This window comes from Tiliqua scincoides, chromosome 7, assembly GCF_035046505.1.
Source record: "Tiliqua scincoides isolate rTilSci1 chromosome 7, rTilSci1.hap2, whole genome shotgun sequence".
Taxonomy (NCBI): Eukaryota; Metazoa; Chordata; class Lepidosauria; order Squamata; family Scincidae; genus Tiliqua; species Tiliqua scincoides.
In genome coordinates this window covers 48283926-48302790 of record NC_089827.1, presented here as the reverse complement: position 1 = coordinate 48302790, position 18865 = coordinate 48283926, and the positions used below count along the sequence as shown (strand labels likewise).

Below are 18865 nucleotides of genomic sequence, written 5' to 3'. Positions count from 1 at the left end.
GTATGGAGAAAAGGTGGACATTTCATATGTGCCACTTGGAAGAAGTGTGGGATATAAATAAATGCAATTATAATTTTAACTTGAGAAAGTACCATTCATTCCAAGAGATGATAGTTTTAATACATTTTTATGAAGAAATGTTTTTCCGGTGTGGTTTCTCCTTTAATTTTTTTTTTATACTGACTTGTTTTTGTCCATGTCATCCCACCTGGTGAGGCTGAGACCTCCAGTTGCACAGAAGGAGGTGGTAAGCTGAGGTGATAGAATCCTGGGCTGTTCTGCTACACACTGCAGGCTTGGGGGGTCATATTATAGAATGCTTCCCCATATGACAAGCCCTTAGTGCTGTGGTTTTCAAACTCTCCGGGATTTTGAAACCTGCAGTAAGTCTTTGCTTGGGTGGGGGGGAAGCAGCAGGGGGAAGGCAGCGACGCGATCCCCAGGATCGCGTTGCTCAGGGGGCTGCAGGGACTGGGGTACACCCTCCAATCCCTGCAGCAGCCGTCCCTGTGTGCGGGAAGCCCTACACGAGCACCTGCAGGGCGCCCCAGGTCAGGAAAAGGGAGAGTGGAGCGATCTGCTCTGCCTCTGCAAAAGCGGAAGCGGAGCGCAATCACCCCACTCTCCCTTTCCTGTCACCTGGTGCGGCCCGCACCTCCCACACACCCCTAGTGACGCCAGTGGGTCTCTGTATCCCCCTCTCCAATGGAAAAGATTTTACCACACCATCTGGTACCAGGGTATGGTAAAAGTTGTGGTTAAGTGGTCTTCCTTAACCACATCTGATTCTTGTCACCCAAAAAGTTGGTGAGATTCTGAGTCCAAACTTTGAGCAATAATGTTGAATGTGGTGGGGCTGTTATTTCATAGTGTAACCATTCAGTTGCATTTTTTAAAAAGATATAATTGATGTGAAATGTTCCTTATGCATTTCCTTCAAAATACAAAGCAAATGTTTTTTTTAAAATCTGTTCCTTCTAGCAAGAAGTGCAAACCTTCCTGGTAATTTTTGCTCTGATTTCGATTCCCTGGATGCTCTTGATTAAACCCTTCATCCTTCGAGCCAATCATCTGAAAGCTCAGCGTATGGTAAGAACCAAGTGGTCTTGCATCATGGTCTTGCATCTGCGTGGATAAAAGACCTTCTTAGGATATTTTGTGATGAAATTAGACAATATGTTCAGCATGTGATGATTTCTCCTGTGCTTGTCGGAGAAAACAGCAGCACCAGCAACCCACCCACCCCAAAATCTGAATTGTCATGTGCCAGGAGACATGGTTAACACTTGCTCCCAGTACTGTTTTCTCACCAAACATTACCTCCCAACTGTTGTTTGAACTATTTCAAGAAATTGCAGCTTTCTGGTAGATGCGGTTTGGAAGGAAAACAGCACAGGGGAAAAGGGATAGTATATCTCACCCTGTGCACAGTGGTCCTGATTCAGATCCCCCCCCCCAAAAAAAAAACAACACCCATGGCTGCGCCTGCTACTTTAAACAAAAAAACCAAGTACAGGAGAGATGATTATGTGACTTTGACCCCCACTGCTCAGGGCAGCAGCTTGCAAACTGTCCTCCCATCTCCTGCTGGAGATTTACCAAGACCTTCAGCGGACAAAAACAAAATTGAGCCAATGTTGTGTGCTTTGGTGAAATCTCAAAAGGTTTGAAAACTTTCCCCTTGCTTGTCTTGATGGCAGCTGCTCTCAAGGATAACTCAGAGATCATACAGCTCTTTTGTTCCTTAAAATAGGGACACTGGTTGTTTTTAGTGGCCTTGTATGGAGGCCTCTGACCTGGAACTGAAAGGCAGACCCCTTTAGAGGGAGGTGTGGAAGCACATTTGGCCTGGAAGTTCTGATAAGTGCATTTCTCCTGAGGTTTGCAGGCAAGCTCCACAGCTGTATCCAATCTCTTTTGTGACTTTTCAGCCATACTCCGTGATTTCCATCTCTGAGGTTGTCTGAGCAGGCTTGCAGACATCTCAAGCAAAATGCCTTCTTTGTTCCTGCCCTTGAGACAGCTTGAAAAAGGCAAGGATCACCCAGAATCATGACTGGTTCAGTAGGGCAACACCCATCTGTGTCTCACATTTGTGCTGAGACTGCCTACAGAACAGGCTGAGAGAGAGATCCCGGCTTTGTCCAGCACCAAAGCTTCCGAGTGGCTGTTCTCAGAGACTTTTGTTTTCAGGTTTATGTAATTTACTGCTTTCGTCGTTACGTAATTTTCTTATGTAATTTACAGGTGGGGACTTGATTGTATCAATGCTCCCAAGCACCCAATTGCCTCCTGCACACAGAAAAAGTAGCATCTCAGAAAGAAGTCTAGTCTCAACCCTTCTGTCTGTGTAACTTCTTTTTAAAAAATGTTTTGTTTCGTGATTGAACTACCCCTACCCCTCCACCTCCCACTCCAGCATAGAGTCAAGAACAACTTTCCCACGAGGTATTGCTCAATCTGGCCTTCTGCTAACAATGAGTAAGAGAACAGAGTGTTCTCTCGTAAGGTGTCATGGAATACACCTTGATCATTCTTGATTTTCTCACGGGTCTCTCTCCAAATAGTGCTTCCAGAACAACCAGATAACATTGCAACTCTTCGTAATTGTTTTACATACAAAATAAATGGAATGTATTCCTTGGTTACACATTTGGGTCCGATGAGTACCTGCCCCATAGATTCATTGCCACCACTTTCTAGCTTACCAAGCTATTTTGATAGAGTCAGAAGCACCCCTTATCTCAAACTCCCTCTATCAGTAAATAGCCTGGAGTGCTAGGTGTTATGGGGGAGAATTTCAAGGCAGTCATCTGGCAACAAGCAGCACGCAAAGATTTGCATGAATACCCAACAAGATGCTTTATTGATGCATTCAAGGAGCAATGAATTGGAGTAGAAAAATGAGTGTAATTTTGCAAAGCCATGCCAATAAAAAGCAACTTACTTCCTAAACTCTATTCATGCAATATTTTTCATTCCCGGGATTGTTAACAGTTCCTGGAAGTGTAATCCATATTTATAACTTGATCTTGGAATGAAGCCAAAATAGCAAACAGAATCTTAAACCATTCTCCCTCACTCTCTAGCTACTGTTCTCTCAGATTCAAGAAACCTTTATTGGCATATTTAAAATACAAACAGTATAAAACAAAAGACTGAACGGAGGGATGCATGAATCAGACAGTTTACCTCCGGCCGTAACCAACCAGATCTTACTACATAGGTTCAACCATTTGTGACCATCAGAGAGATATGTCTCTTGACATAAATATTTATATATTTAGCTACCACCCCAGAAAGTTCTTCATTTGCCCCACTAAGTAAGTAGGCAAATTTATTCTGGTCGCTCCAACCCAAGAAAGCGGCCAAGGTTGGCGATAAGCCGCTTATGCGAAGATCCTGATATCTTGGATAGTGTTACCCTGCACGTGCCCGATCTCGTCTGATCTCGGAAGCTAAGCAGGGTCAGGCCTGGTTAGTACTTGGATGGGAGACTGCCTGGGAATACTGGGTGCTGTAGGCTTATACCATAGTCTTTCAAGACTGAAGGTTGCCAACCAGTGTAATAACATGTGAGGGAGTGTTTCGGTATTCCCCTGCCTGCATGGACAAACTCTGTCTGCAACTGGGATACCTCTATATCTGCCACATAACTGCTCAGATGGAATGACATGACATCTCACAAGGGTAAACGCCCTTCGTTCTTGGGAGCATTCCAGAAAGTAAAAATACTTAAGGCTCCTTACAGGTAAGATGGAAAGATGGAGATGTACTGGAGAGCAGATTTTGTAAGCATTACTATAGAGATCCTGTTGCTCGATGTCAAGGAGCCTTTGTTTCATGGCTCTATAGAGGAGAGAGGTGAGAGGTTTCATGGAGAGAGGTGAAAAGCGGTGTGCCCCAAGGATCTGTCCTGGGACCGGTGCTTTTCAACCTCTTCATAAATGACCTGGAGACAGGGTTGAGCAGTGAAGTGGCTAAGTTTGCAGACGACACCAAACTTTTCCGAGTGGTAAAGACCAGAAGTGATTGTGAGGAGCTCCAGAAGGATCTCTCCAGACTGGCAGAATGGGCAGCAAAATGGCAGATGCGCTTCAATGTCAGTAAGTGTAAAGTCATGCACATTGGGGCAAAAAATCAAAACTTTAGATATAGGCTGATGGGTTCTGAGCTGTCTGTGACAGATCAGGAGAGAGATCTTGGGGTGGTGGTGGACAGGTCGATGAAAGTGTCGACCCAATGTGCGGCGGCAGTGAAGAAGGCCAATTCTATGCTTGGGATCATTAGGAAGGGTATTGAGAACAAAACGGCTAGTATTATAATGCCGTTGTACAAATCGATGGTAAGGCCACACCTGGAGTATTGTGTCCAGTTCTGGTCGCCACATCTCAAAAAAGACATAGTGGAAATGGAAAAGGTGCAAAAGAGAGCGACTAAGATGATTACGGGTCTGGGGCACCTTCCTTATGAGGAAAGGCTACGGCGTTTGGGCCTCTTCAGCCTAGAAAAGAGACGCTTGAGGGGGGACATGATTGAGACATACAAAATTATGCAGGGGATGAACAGAGTGGATAGGGAGATGCTCTTTACACTCTCACATAATACCAGAACCAGGGGACATCCACTAAAATTGAGTGTTGGGAGAGTTAGGACAGACAAAAGAAAATATTTCTTTACTCAGCGTGTGGTCGGTCTGTGGAACTCCTTGCCACAGGATGTGGTGCTGGCGTCTAGCCTAGACGCCTTTAAAAGGGGATTGGACGAGTTTCTGGAGGAAAAATCCATTATGGGGTACAAGCCATGATGTGTATGCGCAACCTCCTGATTTTAGGAATGGGTTAAGTCAGAATGCCAGATGTAGGGGAGGGCACCAGGATGAGGTCTCTTGTTATCTGGTGTGCTCCCTGGGGCATTTGGTGGGCCGCTATGAGATACAGGAAGCTGGACTAGATGGGCCTATGGCCTGATCCAGTGGGGCTGTTCTTATGTTCTCATAGGCCTGTCCTAACAAATCTCTCTCAGATTCAATGGTCCATTCATTCCCAACTGCCAGAGACTCCTTTCTCTCCCACCATGCAATTTTATAAAGGAGGAGGGACTTATATATATAAACCATCTCTCTGATGCCAATCAGTTTGTACACCATTGTGATACACCTTTGTCTTTTTGTTTCCAGTTACAGTCAAAACCAAAAACAGTGAAAATGAAGCAAAAAGCTAACAGGAAATTTACAGGACTTGTCACCAAGTCCTTTAAAAATCATTCTCTATGAATTTCTTCATGTCGGATGAATTTCTTAGATCAGGGGTGTCAAACATAAGGCCTGAGGGCCGGATGCAGCCCTCAGAAGCTTTTTATCTGGCCCTCGGGCTCTCAGCTGCTAAGCAATGCTGAGGTTTCACTGCTGAAAGAGTGGCCCGCATGATAATTGGCCCCCCCATCTTGAATTATGATCAAGATTTGTGTATTTTCTCTTGTCATTTGCAGCTAATGAGTTCCTACACAAGAACTCATATTTCTGGTTTTGACCTGGTTAATGACATCACTTCCTGCCAAATGACATCATCACTTCCGGCCCTCAGCAGGCATCATGAACGTTATTCAGCCCACTGTATGAAATGAGTTTGACACCCCTGTCTTAGATGAATGTTGACTGGGGCAAGGAATATTTGCAGTGTCTTTGATGCATGGCTTCACTGCATGGAGTGCAATGATACGTTTTTCCACACCAGCTAATAATTCATGCATTTATCAGTCAAATAAACTCTTATTTGGTTATATCACAGTTGGAAGAATCCAACTGTTGCTTAAGCGTTTCTACCCAACATTGTATTTATGCAACAGGGACCAAATGTGTAAGCCTGTGGCTTGGGTAAAAATGGGTTAAGGATGTGGACCCTTGTGAAGGTGTGAAGTCAATCAGCTCTCAATTTAAGTTCATTGAAAGATGGAAAAATAGACAGGTTGCCATATATAGGAATACATCTGTTCGTTTTATTATTGGTAATGGAAATATGCAATCTCATTATACCAATACATTTCCAACTACAGTACTTGTGAAATCAGCGTGACGTGACTGGAAATCCAAGCAGGAGCCTATAACTATTCTCTCTTTTTCCTTCCTGTAAGCTGGTGTCTCCTGGGATATCAGAGAGTCCCACTGGCGATATTGAGGTGGAGATCATTGAATCTAACCATGCCAAGAAAGCAAGCCAAGAAGACCACAGTGGCGGTGGCGGTCATGGGGGGCAAGATGATCATGAAGAAGAGGTAGGACTGGGAGATGTACAGACATGAAGGAAACCACAAAGGAATATGCCCATTTTCTTTTTTACTTTCATGCATACATGTGTACAAGTATGTTGGGGAAAGGGATATATTTCCCTTCTGTGTGTGTGTGTGTGTGTATGATATAAAAGCAGAATCATATATAGCGGAAGATCTTTTTTCCAATCATTTCCCACCAAACCCTGCTAGTTTGCTGCTAACAATAAAACAGGAGTAGAGGCAATAAAAAGATTTCAAAGCAAAATATTTTACTTGCAATCTGCAAGCATGTACATTCCTGTTGGTAATACAGGTCCTAGACTTGGAATAGAGAAACCTAGAACTATTCCTGTTGCATGGATGTTTGATCTCATGGAATGGTGGACTCTGTGTGGCTGGTCAGAGCTCATGGAGAGAGATTTTGCACCTTGGGAGATTGGGAGGAAAGGGGGGTGAGGAAGGAAGCCAAGGAGGGACTCACGTCCGAGATCAAAGAGGGCAAAGTCCAAACAGGTAGTCTCTGTTTTATCATCCTCCCGAACGTTACAGGCATTGTGCTACTTTCAAATACTGTAAACATAATTTTACCCCTGGGGCTGGGGATAAGAATAGGCCCTCAGTTTGGCTGTACTTGTCGTAAGAGGCGACTAAACAGCCACCGGGTAGATGGGGCTCGTCAGCCTGGGAAGGCAGCTCATCTGAGAGAAGGAAAACTCTGATCCCAAACCTCCACTGCCTTGTGGCTACATCCAGTTACGGAAAAGGCTTCAGGAGTCAACCTCGAGGCAAAATCCAGAGCCGGAGTCCCTGAGGCAGTTCATGGCTGAACACAGTCACGTTCTGGCAACTCCTGCGACGCCGCTGGAACCAACCGTATTGGCCTCTGCCTTTCCATTGGACCATTTCAGCGACGTGGAGAGGGGGGATTTGCTGCATGGGTAACAGCCTATCCTCCATACCTACTTTACCCAGGCTTCGCACACTGGAGAGGACACTCTGTTCCAGAACCACCATTCAGAGCCACCATTCAGTGACACCATAGTCTTCCGAGACTGAAGGATGCCAACAAAAACATAATTTGTATGTTACAGTCATGGCAGCCTTTGGAAATCTCCCAGTTTCCCTGACTTGAGGATTGTTGAGGTATGGGAAAATACAGTTTGTGCTTCCCAGTTCTGTTGTATGAATGTGATGTTCCTGGTTCCCATTGCACATCCTACCACAACATGTCCTCTGTCAGTGATTTGGCCTGGTTTTCTCTTTGATAAAGTACGGGCTGCTGTTATGGGATAAACTTCTTCAGATGTTTTATCTTAGTTACATAATCCTATAAGATACATAATATAGATAACTATCAGTGTGCATATAAGACACCTACAAAATAATTATGAGGTAGATTTCATAGCATGTTCAGATGAGAGGAATTTAAAAAATGTCCTATTTTCAGACTTGTCTAATGATCCGGAATGTTGTCGAGTTGGAAAGTAGCACTTGTTTAGTGATCCAGGGTACACTAGGTGTGTACCAAATTTTCTGTCTTTCTGTTGCAGAAATGCCTTAACAGTGTTGCCATCGCTATTAGTAAGTGTGGTCCAAGTGTCCTTATGTACAGAGATGCATGTACACATGTATCAAAATAATATCATATACATGTAAACACCTTCACCCAAACAGTAATAATGAATATAGTCAAATTTCCAATTTTCCATAGCTTCTTGTCCACAAAGACTGTTAATTGAATTTTAATAATGAGGTTTTTTATCTTTAGCATGTGGACAAGAATGTGAGCATCAGAGGGCTCACATATGCAGCTAGTTATTGAATCACAGGAGAATGTTTCCACCATATTTTTTTCAGTGGCATCAAAACCAACCCTGCGTGATCTATGTTTGAGACGTTATTAAAACGAACAACAGGAAGTTCTTAGTTTTTCAGGCTGCTACACTTTTGTGGGGAGACAGACAGTTAGGATGATCATGTAACCTCCAGACACAGATAACAGATACAAATTTAAAAAAAAACAACCCAAGTTTCATCAGCGTTCCCGTTTAAATGTCTTAAGAAAAATTGTTTCTAAAAATGCAGTCCACAAGACTCATACATGGGAAATCTAATTAACATACATTCACATACAACCCACTGTATATCCCAATGAAACCTGTGATGGCCATTAGGCCTGGTTATTTATGGCAGATGCGTGGCTGCTGTCAAAATCAGCAGCCACACATGTCTTCTCTCTTAGATACCCAAAGTGTGATCATCACAAGCAACAGCCAGCTATGTGGAGGGGGATAAGGGAAGCTCAGAGCATGATGATATCACATCATGGGTTGGGTTCTAGGCATTAGGGATCAAAGGAGAAGGAGACACAGAGCTGCTGCTTTTGCCCCTGGCCACTGCAATACCTAGTTCCAGTCTAGAGTGAAGTTCTAAAATTTAACCCCTTTTAAAATAAAAGAATACTCCATGGACTAACACCATCTAATATGAATGCATATGCAGAATAGACCACATTGTCTCAACTGCTTTGGGCGCATGCTAATCTACCCTGGAACAAGCAGGCCAATTGGGCCTGCACAATATCTGTCATAGGTTTGGTGTGGCCTGGGCTGCACCTCAGAATAAGGGGATTTTAGTTCCCTTATCTGAGCAACGCCACAAGCAGCCCTATGGGGCTACTTGAATCTGAGCCCACAATTTCATGAGTGCAAATCCAAGCCCTAGTAACGCCACTTGGGCTGGGGAAGGAGGTTGGGTTCTAGCCTGCATCACCACAGCCAACCCCACCCCCTCTTGTTTCCTATCCTCCCCTGAGCTGCCCTCCCTGCCCTGAAATGCCCCCTTCCCATCTCTATTCCTCCCTCCTTCCACCCTCTCCTACCCCCTGTGCTGGTCTGCCCAGGCTGACACAAACAGACCCTGTCCTGGTACTGCTCAGGCTCTGGTGGTCAAGCACACATTTTCATACAAAAATGGAGCTGCTGAATGGAGATAAGGGTTGTTTACACAACAATGGAGGACATTGGAGGGGACTGTGAACCTCTAGGCCAGCTCTGCCACTCAGGTAAAAAACCAAGCCCCTTGGGAGAGATAGAACTGCAATTGCTGCAGTGTTGTCGCTGCCATCAGAGCAGGGCCACACCACTTAAGGGGGAATGCTCTGCTTCCAGTTACCTTGGTGGGTCATGACCCACCACTTTGGGAACCTCTGCACTAATTGTTATCCTGTAAGACTGTCAGCTCTGCATTCCCAGTGTGGGGAGCTAAGTTTAAGAGGTAATAAAGTAACTTGCCAAAGGACATCCTGTGAGTTCATGGTCAAGGTGAGGTTTGGAGCAGGGATTTCCTGGCTCATATCTTATGTCCTTAATAATAATTTAAAAATCTGAATTGAAAGGGAAAGATTGGAAGCAGACAATACAAGACAATATAGAGAAATTAGTGGCGATAGGCTAGCAGCACACAAATCAATATCTGCAGGTTCAAGCTAGTCTGGATGTTTTAACTACACAATTAAATGATCTTAGTGTGCGATTGAAAGCTGTTAAAGGCCAAATGGATGAGAATACGCAAAAGATTAGAAGATTAGAAAGAAAGACAACAAAAGATCAATCTAGAATACTGGAGATAGAACAAAACAGTATGATGGAGAGGCAACATTAATGGAAATTCAGATGGAGAGTGCAGCTCAAGTGGTGAGAATACAAAATGTACCAGAACAGAAAGGGGAAGATACATGACGTCTGATTGGTGATTTAATATCAGAGTGAATCGACACACCGAGGAGATTCTTATGGATCTGGATTTAGCGAGAAGAGTGAGCACTTTTTATCTAAGAAAACATGAACTATCAAGAGAAATCCATGTGAAATTCATCATAACTTTTTACAGAGATAAAATATTGAAGTGCTCACAGGAAAAGGAATGGATGATGGAGAGTAGCAAAGTGAAAATTCTGAGACATGTCCCATGGAACGTGAGAAAGAAGAGAAAAGAATATGAAGAGCTAGCAGAAATTTTTAAGAGGAAAGCAAATATCATATAGATGGCTTTTCCTGGAAGGTATGTTTTTTTCAATTCCAGTCACAAAGATACAATATAAATTCAACAATGAAAGCAGGGTGAGGCAAGAAATGAAGAAAATGAGGAAGAGGAACTGAGAAGAAAAGAACTAGAAAGTGTAGAAATGGAGCTGGAAGAAAAGAAATCAGATGATTCAGAGACAACTGAGGAATCAGAGAAGGAAGAGACTAGAGGGGCAGGGAGGCATTCACCAATAGCAACAAGAAGACAAAAAGAGAAGGTGAATAGTAAAAAGAAACATGATGGTTAAGGGAGGATGGAGTATTTACTCTGTCAACATAAATGGCTTAAACTCACCTCAAAAACAAAATAAAGTCTTCTTTCAATTGCCAAAAGTTAAATATGGATATAACTTGTATACAAGAAACGCACATCAAAAATATGAATAAAGCACTGCTTGTGAACAAAAAATTAGGAGAAGTATTTGTAGCCTCAGATTTTTTTAAAAAGGGGTGTGTGGCCATATATGTAAAAGAAAGACCGAGACCAAAACTAATATATGCATCACAAGATGGAAGAATATTGATGGTGGAATTACAAAAAGAAAATGCAAGAATCTTAATTGTGAATATTTATGCACCAAAGGAAAATCAGCAAGAATTTTTTACAAAGCTATATAAAGACACAAGAATTAGAGAATACGAACAGTGCTGTATTGTTGGAGACTTTAATTCAGTTTTTGATAGACAAATGGATTCTACATCGATGCAAGTAAAAGAAAAGAAAAAAGAACACAAATTCCTAAAGCATTTTTACAATTAGCGGAAGAGATGTATCTGATAGATCAGTGTTATTCAAACTGTGAGGCGCAGCTCTTTAGGGCGGCACCAGGAACTCAAAAGGCAGGCACGGGATGTCCTCTCGCAGCGATACAGTCACACCCCTGGGCAGAATTCGAGCCCGTCTCTGCGCTCCGTCTCTGCGCTCCGTCAGCTCTCCCTCTCCGTCAGCTGTGAGAGTGGCTGTTGCCGCCCCGCCCTCTTCTCCCTCCACTCCGAGGCTGCCACCTTCTGTGTTCGCTGTGTTCGCTGTGTTCCATGTTGTTTGCAAAGCTCTTCAACCCCCATCTGGCAAGTACTGAGCATGCTTAGCTTGCAGTCCTTAACGCTCACTGATCCTTGTCTGGTTGGTTCCTAGTTCCCAGCCTGGGATCGCTTCTCATCAAAGTGAAATCTCTCTTTTCAACCTCCCTCCCTCTTCCACTCCCCCCTTTCAATCGCCAAACCTTCCCAATTCCTCGCCCTCCCCTTAAAGTTGTATCCATGTAGTTGGCAAAGGGGGAGGGAAGAGACAAGCACACACTTTACTTGGCCAGGAGCAGAAAAAGGGTACTGTTTTTAAAGTGATTTATTAATCTTGTTGTTGGACTGAAGAGGAGAGGCTGTATTTTTAAAGTGATGAACCTTGCTATTTGAAGGGAATACTTATCAGGCATTGATGAAGTGATTGCCAGCCCAATCCTATCCACACTTTCCTGGGAGTAAGCCCCATTGACTATAATGGGACTTACTTCTGAGTAGATATGCATAGGCTTGAGTTGTACATCTCCTAGTATAGAAGACAAATCAACTTCCTAACCAAACCCTTATCAGCTCTGATATACAGTATTTTCATGGTCTATTTTTGTTTTCCCCACCAGCTGCTGGAGAAATGTAATTGCATTTACATTAATGAAGGGTTCAATCCTATCCAAGGAGAATGGGAGAAATGACTAGTTGGATTGGGGTCCACAGGGGTACATGTGTGTAATGTTGGTCAGACTGGTTGTTCACAAAGTTCATTTGATAAAACAGTTACTCTCCCCCTGCTAAAAAAAATGGTGCACCCACTTGAAAAAGTGCCTCTTACCCAATTAGCAGGGGTTAGGGTTAAATATAATATAGTTAATATATATTTGAAATTTAATATTATATTTAATATATTTAATATAGTTAATATTTCTGGCCACTTCCTGTTTAATGATGTCACTTCCAGCCCTCAGGAACATGATGGGGTGTCATGGCCAACAGCCACGGGGGTCAAGGGAGCCACTGGCCAGAAAAGTTTGAGTACCACTTGTGATAGATGTATGGAGAACAAGATATCCAGAAACTAAAGACTATACTTTTTATTCAAATAGACACTAGACGTGGTCAAGGATTGATGCTCTTTGGATACAATGAGTATGGATTAAAAATCTGGTAGAAGTGGAAATATTACCAAAGATACTATCAGATCACAACCCAGTAAAGAGCAAATCTGAAACTCTTCAAAAGCCATCTCAATGGAGATTGAACATTAACAGTTTAAAAAATGAAAAATTTAAAAAGAGTTTGAAAGAAGAAATAGAACATTATTTTAGAGCTAATATTACACATGATATACCAATGACCACGGTCTGGGATGCTAGTAAAGCTGTTTTCAGAGGATTGGCATTAAGAGAAGGTGCAAGAAAAAGAAAAGAAAGAGAGAAAAGATGTATAGAATTAGAGAAAGAATTGAAACGACAAGAATTATTGGCAAAGCAAAACCCTACAGCAACAGAGATAAAACAGAGAATGAGAGAGGTGCAACACAAATTGAATGTTTTATTGACAGAAGAACTAGCAAAGAAACTTACTTTTGCTAGACAAAATTTTTTTGAAAATGCCAATAAAACTGGAAAATGGCTGGCTTATAAATTAAAGAGAGAGAAAATGGAATCCTATGTAGACACATTAAAGAATGAAGATGGAAAAAGACTATGAATGTAAAAGATATGATTGCTATTGCTAAAAAATTTTTTGAAAAATTATATATGGAAGAAGGGATCCCAAGCATTACTCAAAGGAATTACTTACAAAAAAAATAATGAATTAAAGATGTCGCAACATCAGAGTTTAAATCAACCAATATCAGTTAGTGAGATTTCAGAAGCAATTGCTAAACAAGAAAATCAGACATCGCTGGGTAGCGATGGATTACCAGCTGAATTTTATAAATGTTTTGAAGAAGAGTTGATGTTACCATTTAAAAAATTGATAGAACAAATACAGCAAAAGGATAAAATCCCTGATACTTGGAAGGAAGCAATTATTACAGTCATATGTAAAGAAGGGCTTGACCAAAAAGAGATTCAGAATTACAGACCAGTTTCACTTCAATGTGGATTATAAAATTTTTGCAACAATATTAACTGCAAGATTAAAAAGAGTTTTGATAAACATTATTCATCAAGACTAAACAGGGTTCTTACCAAGAAGACAAATCAGAAATAATATGAGAAAGATATTGAACTTTTTAGAATATTATAAAATGCACCCTGATAAGCAAATGGCAATAATTTTTATAGATTTTCAAAAAGCATTTGATAATGTGAACTGGAATTTGATGTTTTTACAATTTGAAGAAGAAGAAAAATTAAATATTTAGGGATTCAATTAACGAAGAAAACAAGTACATTAGTGAAAGATAATTATTTGAAACTGATTGAAGAGATAAAAAGAAACTTAACAAAATGGAAAGAATTGCAACTTTCGTTGATGGGAAGAGTTGCCGCAGTGAAAATGAAAGCTTTGCCTAAAATAAACTTTCTTTTCCAAACAATCCCTGTAATATTGAAGCAAGATATATTTAAAGAAATTAATCAAATTATCTCAAAATTTATCTGGCAGGGAAAGAATTAAAGAATTAAAATGAAGGCCTTGCAAGATGTGAAACTAAGAGAAGGCATGGAGCTTCCTGATTGGTTTTTATATTATAAAGCCGCAGCACTACTATGGATTAAAGAGTGGATTATATTAGAAGATCAAATAATACTTAAACTGGAGGGATATGATCCTGAATGGGGATGGCATGCATTTGTTTGGTATGGAAAAGCAAACGAATATAAGCAATTCAACAATCATATATTAAGGAAATCTTTATTACGGATCTGGGCTAAAATACAAAGACAGATGTATACCAAAATCCCCCAATGGGTGGCGCCGCTAGAAGCATGTATCTAGCCGAATTTATTAGAGACAACAAAAATGCTTAGGTATGAAAGTTTATTGAAGAAAGATGGGCAATTAAAGACAAAAGAAGAATTGTCAAGACAGGGCATGGAGATGGATTGGTGGACTCACTTGCAACTTGATTCAAAATTTGGGAAAGATAAACAAGAAGGATTCTATTCAGAACAGACGCCATTTGATAGAATACTCTTAGAAACAAAAGAAAAATATATCAAAATAATGTATATGTTCCTATTGGATTTGGAGATGCATGAAGAAACAATAAAAGAAAGTATGATAAAATGGGCGCAAAATATAGGCCATAACATTACATTAGAACAATGCGAACAGATTTGGAAATATAATATAAAATTTTCTAGAGCAACAAATTTTAAAGAAAATGTATATAAAATGTTTTATAGATGGTACATGACACCAGTAAAACTGGTAACAATGAATCAGAACATATCAAAAAATTGTTGGAAGTGTAAATGTGAAGAAGGGACTTTTATCATATGTGGTGGACATGTAAAAAAAATGCTAGTAAATTGGAAAATGGTAAGGAATCTAATACAAGAGATTGTTGGATTTATGATACTGCTGAAACCAGAGTTATTCTTGCATAATATTACCTTAGATATTATAGATAAAGAAAACGATGTGTATTTAGTTATTATGATATTAACTGCTGCAAGGATTTTATATGCTAGATATTGGAAAGATATTAAAATTCCAACGAAAGATGAATTAATAGAGAAAATAATGAATGTAGCGGAAATGGATAGGCTTTCAGAGATTTTGGATCAACAGTGCAAACCAACACAGATAGAGCAATGAAGACCATTCTATGCTTGGTTGAAAATGAAGTTGTAGATGTATAAGATGGGCATTTAGATGAATGTATTGTATACATGATATATTATGTAGGATATGAAATGATAGATAAATGATATTAAGAGGCTAAACTAGAAGAGGAACAAGATTAGAAGATATGTATTGATTGATTAGATATATTGACATATGATTGCCTGTACCCTCCAATGGTGTGTTTTTGTGTTGTGTATTTGTTATGTGTTTGTTGTTTGTTTTTATTTTGGATAATAATAATAATAATAATAATAATAATAATAATAATAATAATAATAATAATAATAATAATAAATTTAAAAATCTGATTATAAGGGAGTGCATTCACAAGACCATTTTACCAAGTCAGTTTTGGGTGGAAAAGGTACTTCTTGGTGATTTTTCATCTTAAAACACTGTTGTGGAAACTGGCCCATGGATCAGACCTAGGTGTACAGACTGCTCTAGATCCTGTTGTCAGAATGGCTTGGGACTACTGCCTGAAAAAGCAGTCCACTGGGCTCACAAACACATCACACAAATTTTTGGATCCTGGCCATTGTAGCTCTTGCATTTTGTCTCTTTCAGTTCAACTTCGGAGACATCTTTGTTCATCAGGCCATCCATACCATTGAATATTGCCTGGGCTGCATTTCCAACACAGCCTCCTACCTGCGGCTCTGGGCACTCAGCCTAGCCCACGCACGTGAGTTTTCCATTTGGGCTGTTCCTGCTGCATACCAGTGTCATACGAATACTAAGCATTTCCATAGAGCAGTGTTTCTCAACTATGGGTCGGGACCCACTAGGTGGGTCACAAGCCAGTTTGAGGTGGGTCCCCATTCGTTTCAATATTTTATTTTTAATATATTAGGCTTGATGCTACATGGTATATGACTGCATTTGGGGAAATGTTACAGATCTGTACTTTGAACAGGCTACTATGTATATTCTTTTAACAATGATAGTCAATGGGACTTAATCTTGGGTAAGATTGCAGCCTAGTCTTGTTAAAAAATTTTCCTGCTTGATGATGTCACTTTCAGTCATGACATCACTTCTGGTGGGTCCCGACAGATTCTCATTCTGTCCCGGTGGGTCCTGGTGCTAAATGTGTGAGAACCACTACCATAGAGGTACCTAAAAAGACTGATCGAGTGAGGTGTTGATATATGGACAGAGGCTGGGTCAAGGAAGTAAGTGATGTGTCAGTTTCATATCTTGGTATTTAGGTGACATTTATTGGTCTACTGATGGATCTTTGTCTTTTCATAAATAAATATGCATTCAGCTTATATAACTGAGTTCTGTGAGGCTGCCCCATCAAATTTTTACCCCAAAATGCTGTTTGGGAGTATTGTCTCGGGAGGCAGAGTGAAGGTATCCTTAACAACGATTTACACAACTGAGTCACTTGTGCCAGAACTAGGATCTGGCCCTACCCCCCCGATGCAAGGACAGCCATTGCTAAGAAGCAAATAAGAGTGGCCAGCTTTTCAACTAGCACTGTAGCTGTGCCTTTAACATCAGCTTGAACTGACAAGCTTGACTGTTTTATGCATATCAGGCTGCTGTTAAAGACACAAAGGCAGCCTATCCTGATCAGTTGGCAACCCCAGGGCAATGAGAAGAGAAATCCATTCTAACAGTGTCGCTGAGAAGTAGAGCTTCCCTGTGCAGTTGCAGGAAAGCGGTAGTATGCCTAATCTAATGTCTGAAAAAAAGGAAAATTTCCCATTGGATCCCAGAAGTAATTATTGATGCCTAAGACAAATTCTTCCAGTCTGGGGCCCCCCAAAAGCTATTTTCCCAAATTTGAAAGTGTTATTAATCTATTTTGAGCACAATTTGGTTCTTATCATGCCCCTGATGGATGTCATCAGGAGCACAATGTGGTCTGATTGCTCCTAACCCCCCCCCCAACCCCCAACAGGCCTCTCAGTTCCATCTCCCCTCCCATGCTTTGCTGATGCTCTAGTGGTGGCAGCTGGAGATCATCGGTAAGCTCTCTCTGCCCCCTTGTCTGATGTCTGGTGCCAGGAAATAGAGCATTATGGACATCAAAGAGTTATATGTCTGAGCAAAGAAACATACATTTCAGGTTGCATCACTACAGACATAATTCTAGCAGAGGAGCCTGAACTCACCAACCCTGCACTTGGGAATGTGTCCTTTGCTCAATGATCTCATGTCTGAGATGATTTGAATCTGGGTGGTCATGGCTAGTCCTCTTTTCTCTGTATTCTGTCCCCCGCCATTGGTCTGCAGAACTCTCAGAGGTCCTCTGGAGCATGGTGTTGCACAGCGGGCTGCAGTCTTCTGGCTGGGCAGGACTTATCATTATCTTCATCATCTTTGCTGTATTTGCTGCTCTGACCGTTGCCATTCTGCTAGTCATGGAAGGCCTCTCTGCCTTCCTGCATGCGCTGAGGCTTCACTGGTAAGTAGCCTGGGTGGTTTTCAGCAGGCAAGGGGCTGATAAATTAATGATACAATGAAAAACCTCGCCTAGGGAGGTGACGGTACTGATGTTTAGCTTGTAGTGCTTCATGTACCTTGACCCCTGTCATTTCCACCTGCAGGGAGGAGTCTTAAGTTCAGTAGTAGGGCACCTCTGCATATGGGGCGCTGTAGCTGCTTCGCTGGCATGTCAATTGCATCTGCCCAACTAGAACCCTCTCAGTTGCATTGTAACAAAAGTATTTGTTTGTGGAATTGGTTTATATCCTATTGTTCTGTGAAACTATATTCAAAATGGCGAGCAGCTAAATGTTGGTGGACAGCTAAAAGAGGCGCTGTGGGAGGGCATGTGTGGAAGCCACTCTGGCGTTCTTGTTTGAGGTAGGGGCTGAGGCAAGGCCAAGTGGAACCAGCCCAGCCCTAGGAAGATGTCCTGTTGCCCACAGACAGCTGAACAAGACTTCCAGCAGTGTCTCTTATTTAAAGACTTGGGTCTTTCTTGTTCTAATTGATGTGTCTTGTTTTTCCCCATCAGGGTGGAGTTCCAGAACAAGTTCTATGCGGGGGCAGGTTATGCATTTACCCCATTCTCCTTTAAGACCATCATAGAAGGAAAAGATGAATGAAACCTGATCAGAGTCTGGAAACCTGAAATTCCCAGGCATATGTCTGTTTTTTTTTTTCTTTTTCTAAAATCTCTGACAATTAGGCGCTGCGAAGGATGGAGAAAAAAAACCTTCTGTAGGGGCTTCACGTTGCATGTGGCTACATGGGGAGATTGTCCAGCTTTAGGAAGCTGGTCAAGAACAACCCACTGTTCTAAGAACATCTGAGAATGGTTTAACAGAATCTTTTCCTCTCTAATCTGTCAAAAAGAAATGTGTAGTAGTTCAGTTCAAAACAAAGATGCAAACGGGGTTTGTTTATGGCCCTGGGCCAGAGGCTGAAGAAACTGAAATGATGACCTAGTGAAGGGGCAAAGAAGCTTCTGTGTTGACCCTTTACAGGCTGCACGACTATCATGACTGAAAGCTGCACCATGCAAGAAAAAAATTATCTCCACAAAGAAAACTAGATGTCACTGAGAAGGGTTTCAGTCTAGCCTTTTGGGATATGCCTGTTTTCTACATGCAGGGTTCAGTTGTGGTTCAGAGGAGCATTCAGTTGCATGAGACCCCATCTGTTGCATGAAGCGGTATAGTCCAACAGATTTGTCATTACAGTGAGAACTAGGCCAACATTGTATTTCTTTG

At 41.5% G+C, this 18865-nt stretch overlaps 1 protein-coding gene and 1 pseudogene across 2 annotated transcripts in view; both read left to right on the top strand.

Annotated features, from left to right (window-relative positions):
- The window catches only part of ATP6V0A4 (ATPase H+ transporting V0 subunit a4), a 48121-nt gene extending 29883 nt beyond the window's left edge, over window positions 1-18238 (top strand). Inside the window, exons 16-20 of one of the 2 annotated variants that reach the window (XM_066634657.1) lie at window positions 982-1089; window positions 6133-6273; window positions 15741-15858; window positions 17421-17592; window positions 18148-18238. In XM_066634657.1, the coding sequence (XP_066490754.1) occupies window positions 982-1089; window positions 6133-6273; window positions 15741-15858; window positions 17421-17592; window positions 18148-18238 (630 nt within the window). The remainder of the gene's footprint in view (window positions 1-981; window positions 1090-6132; window positions 6274-15740; window positions 15859-17420; window positions 17593-18147) is intronic. The other variant, XM_066634658.1, reaches the window with a different exon arrangement.
- Window positions 3408-3526, top strand: LOC136657937 (5S ribosomal RNA; annotated as a pseudogene).
- Window positions 18239-18865: the final 627 nt, after the last annotated feature.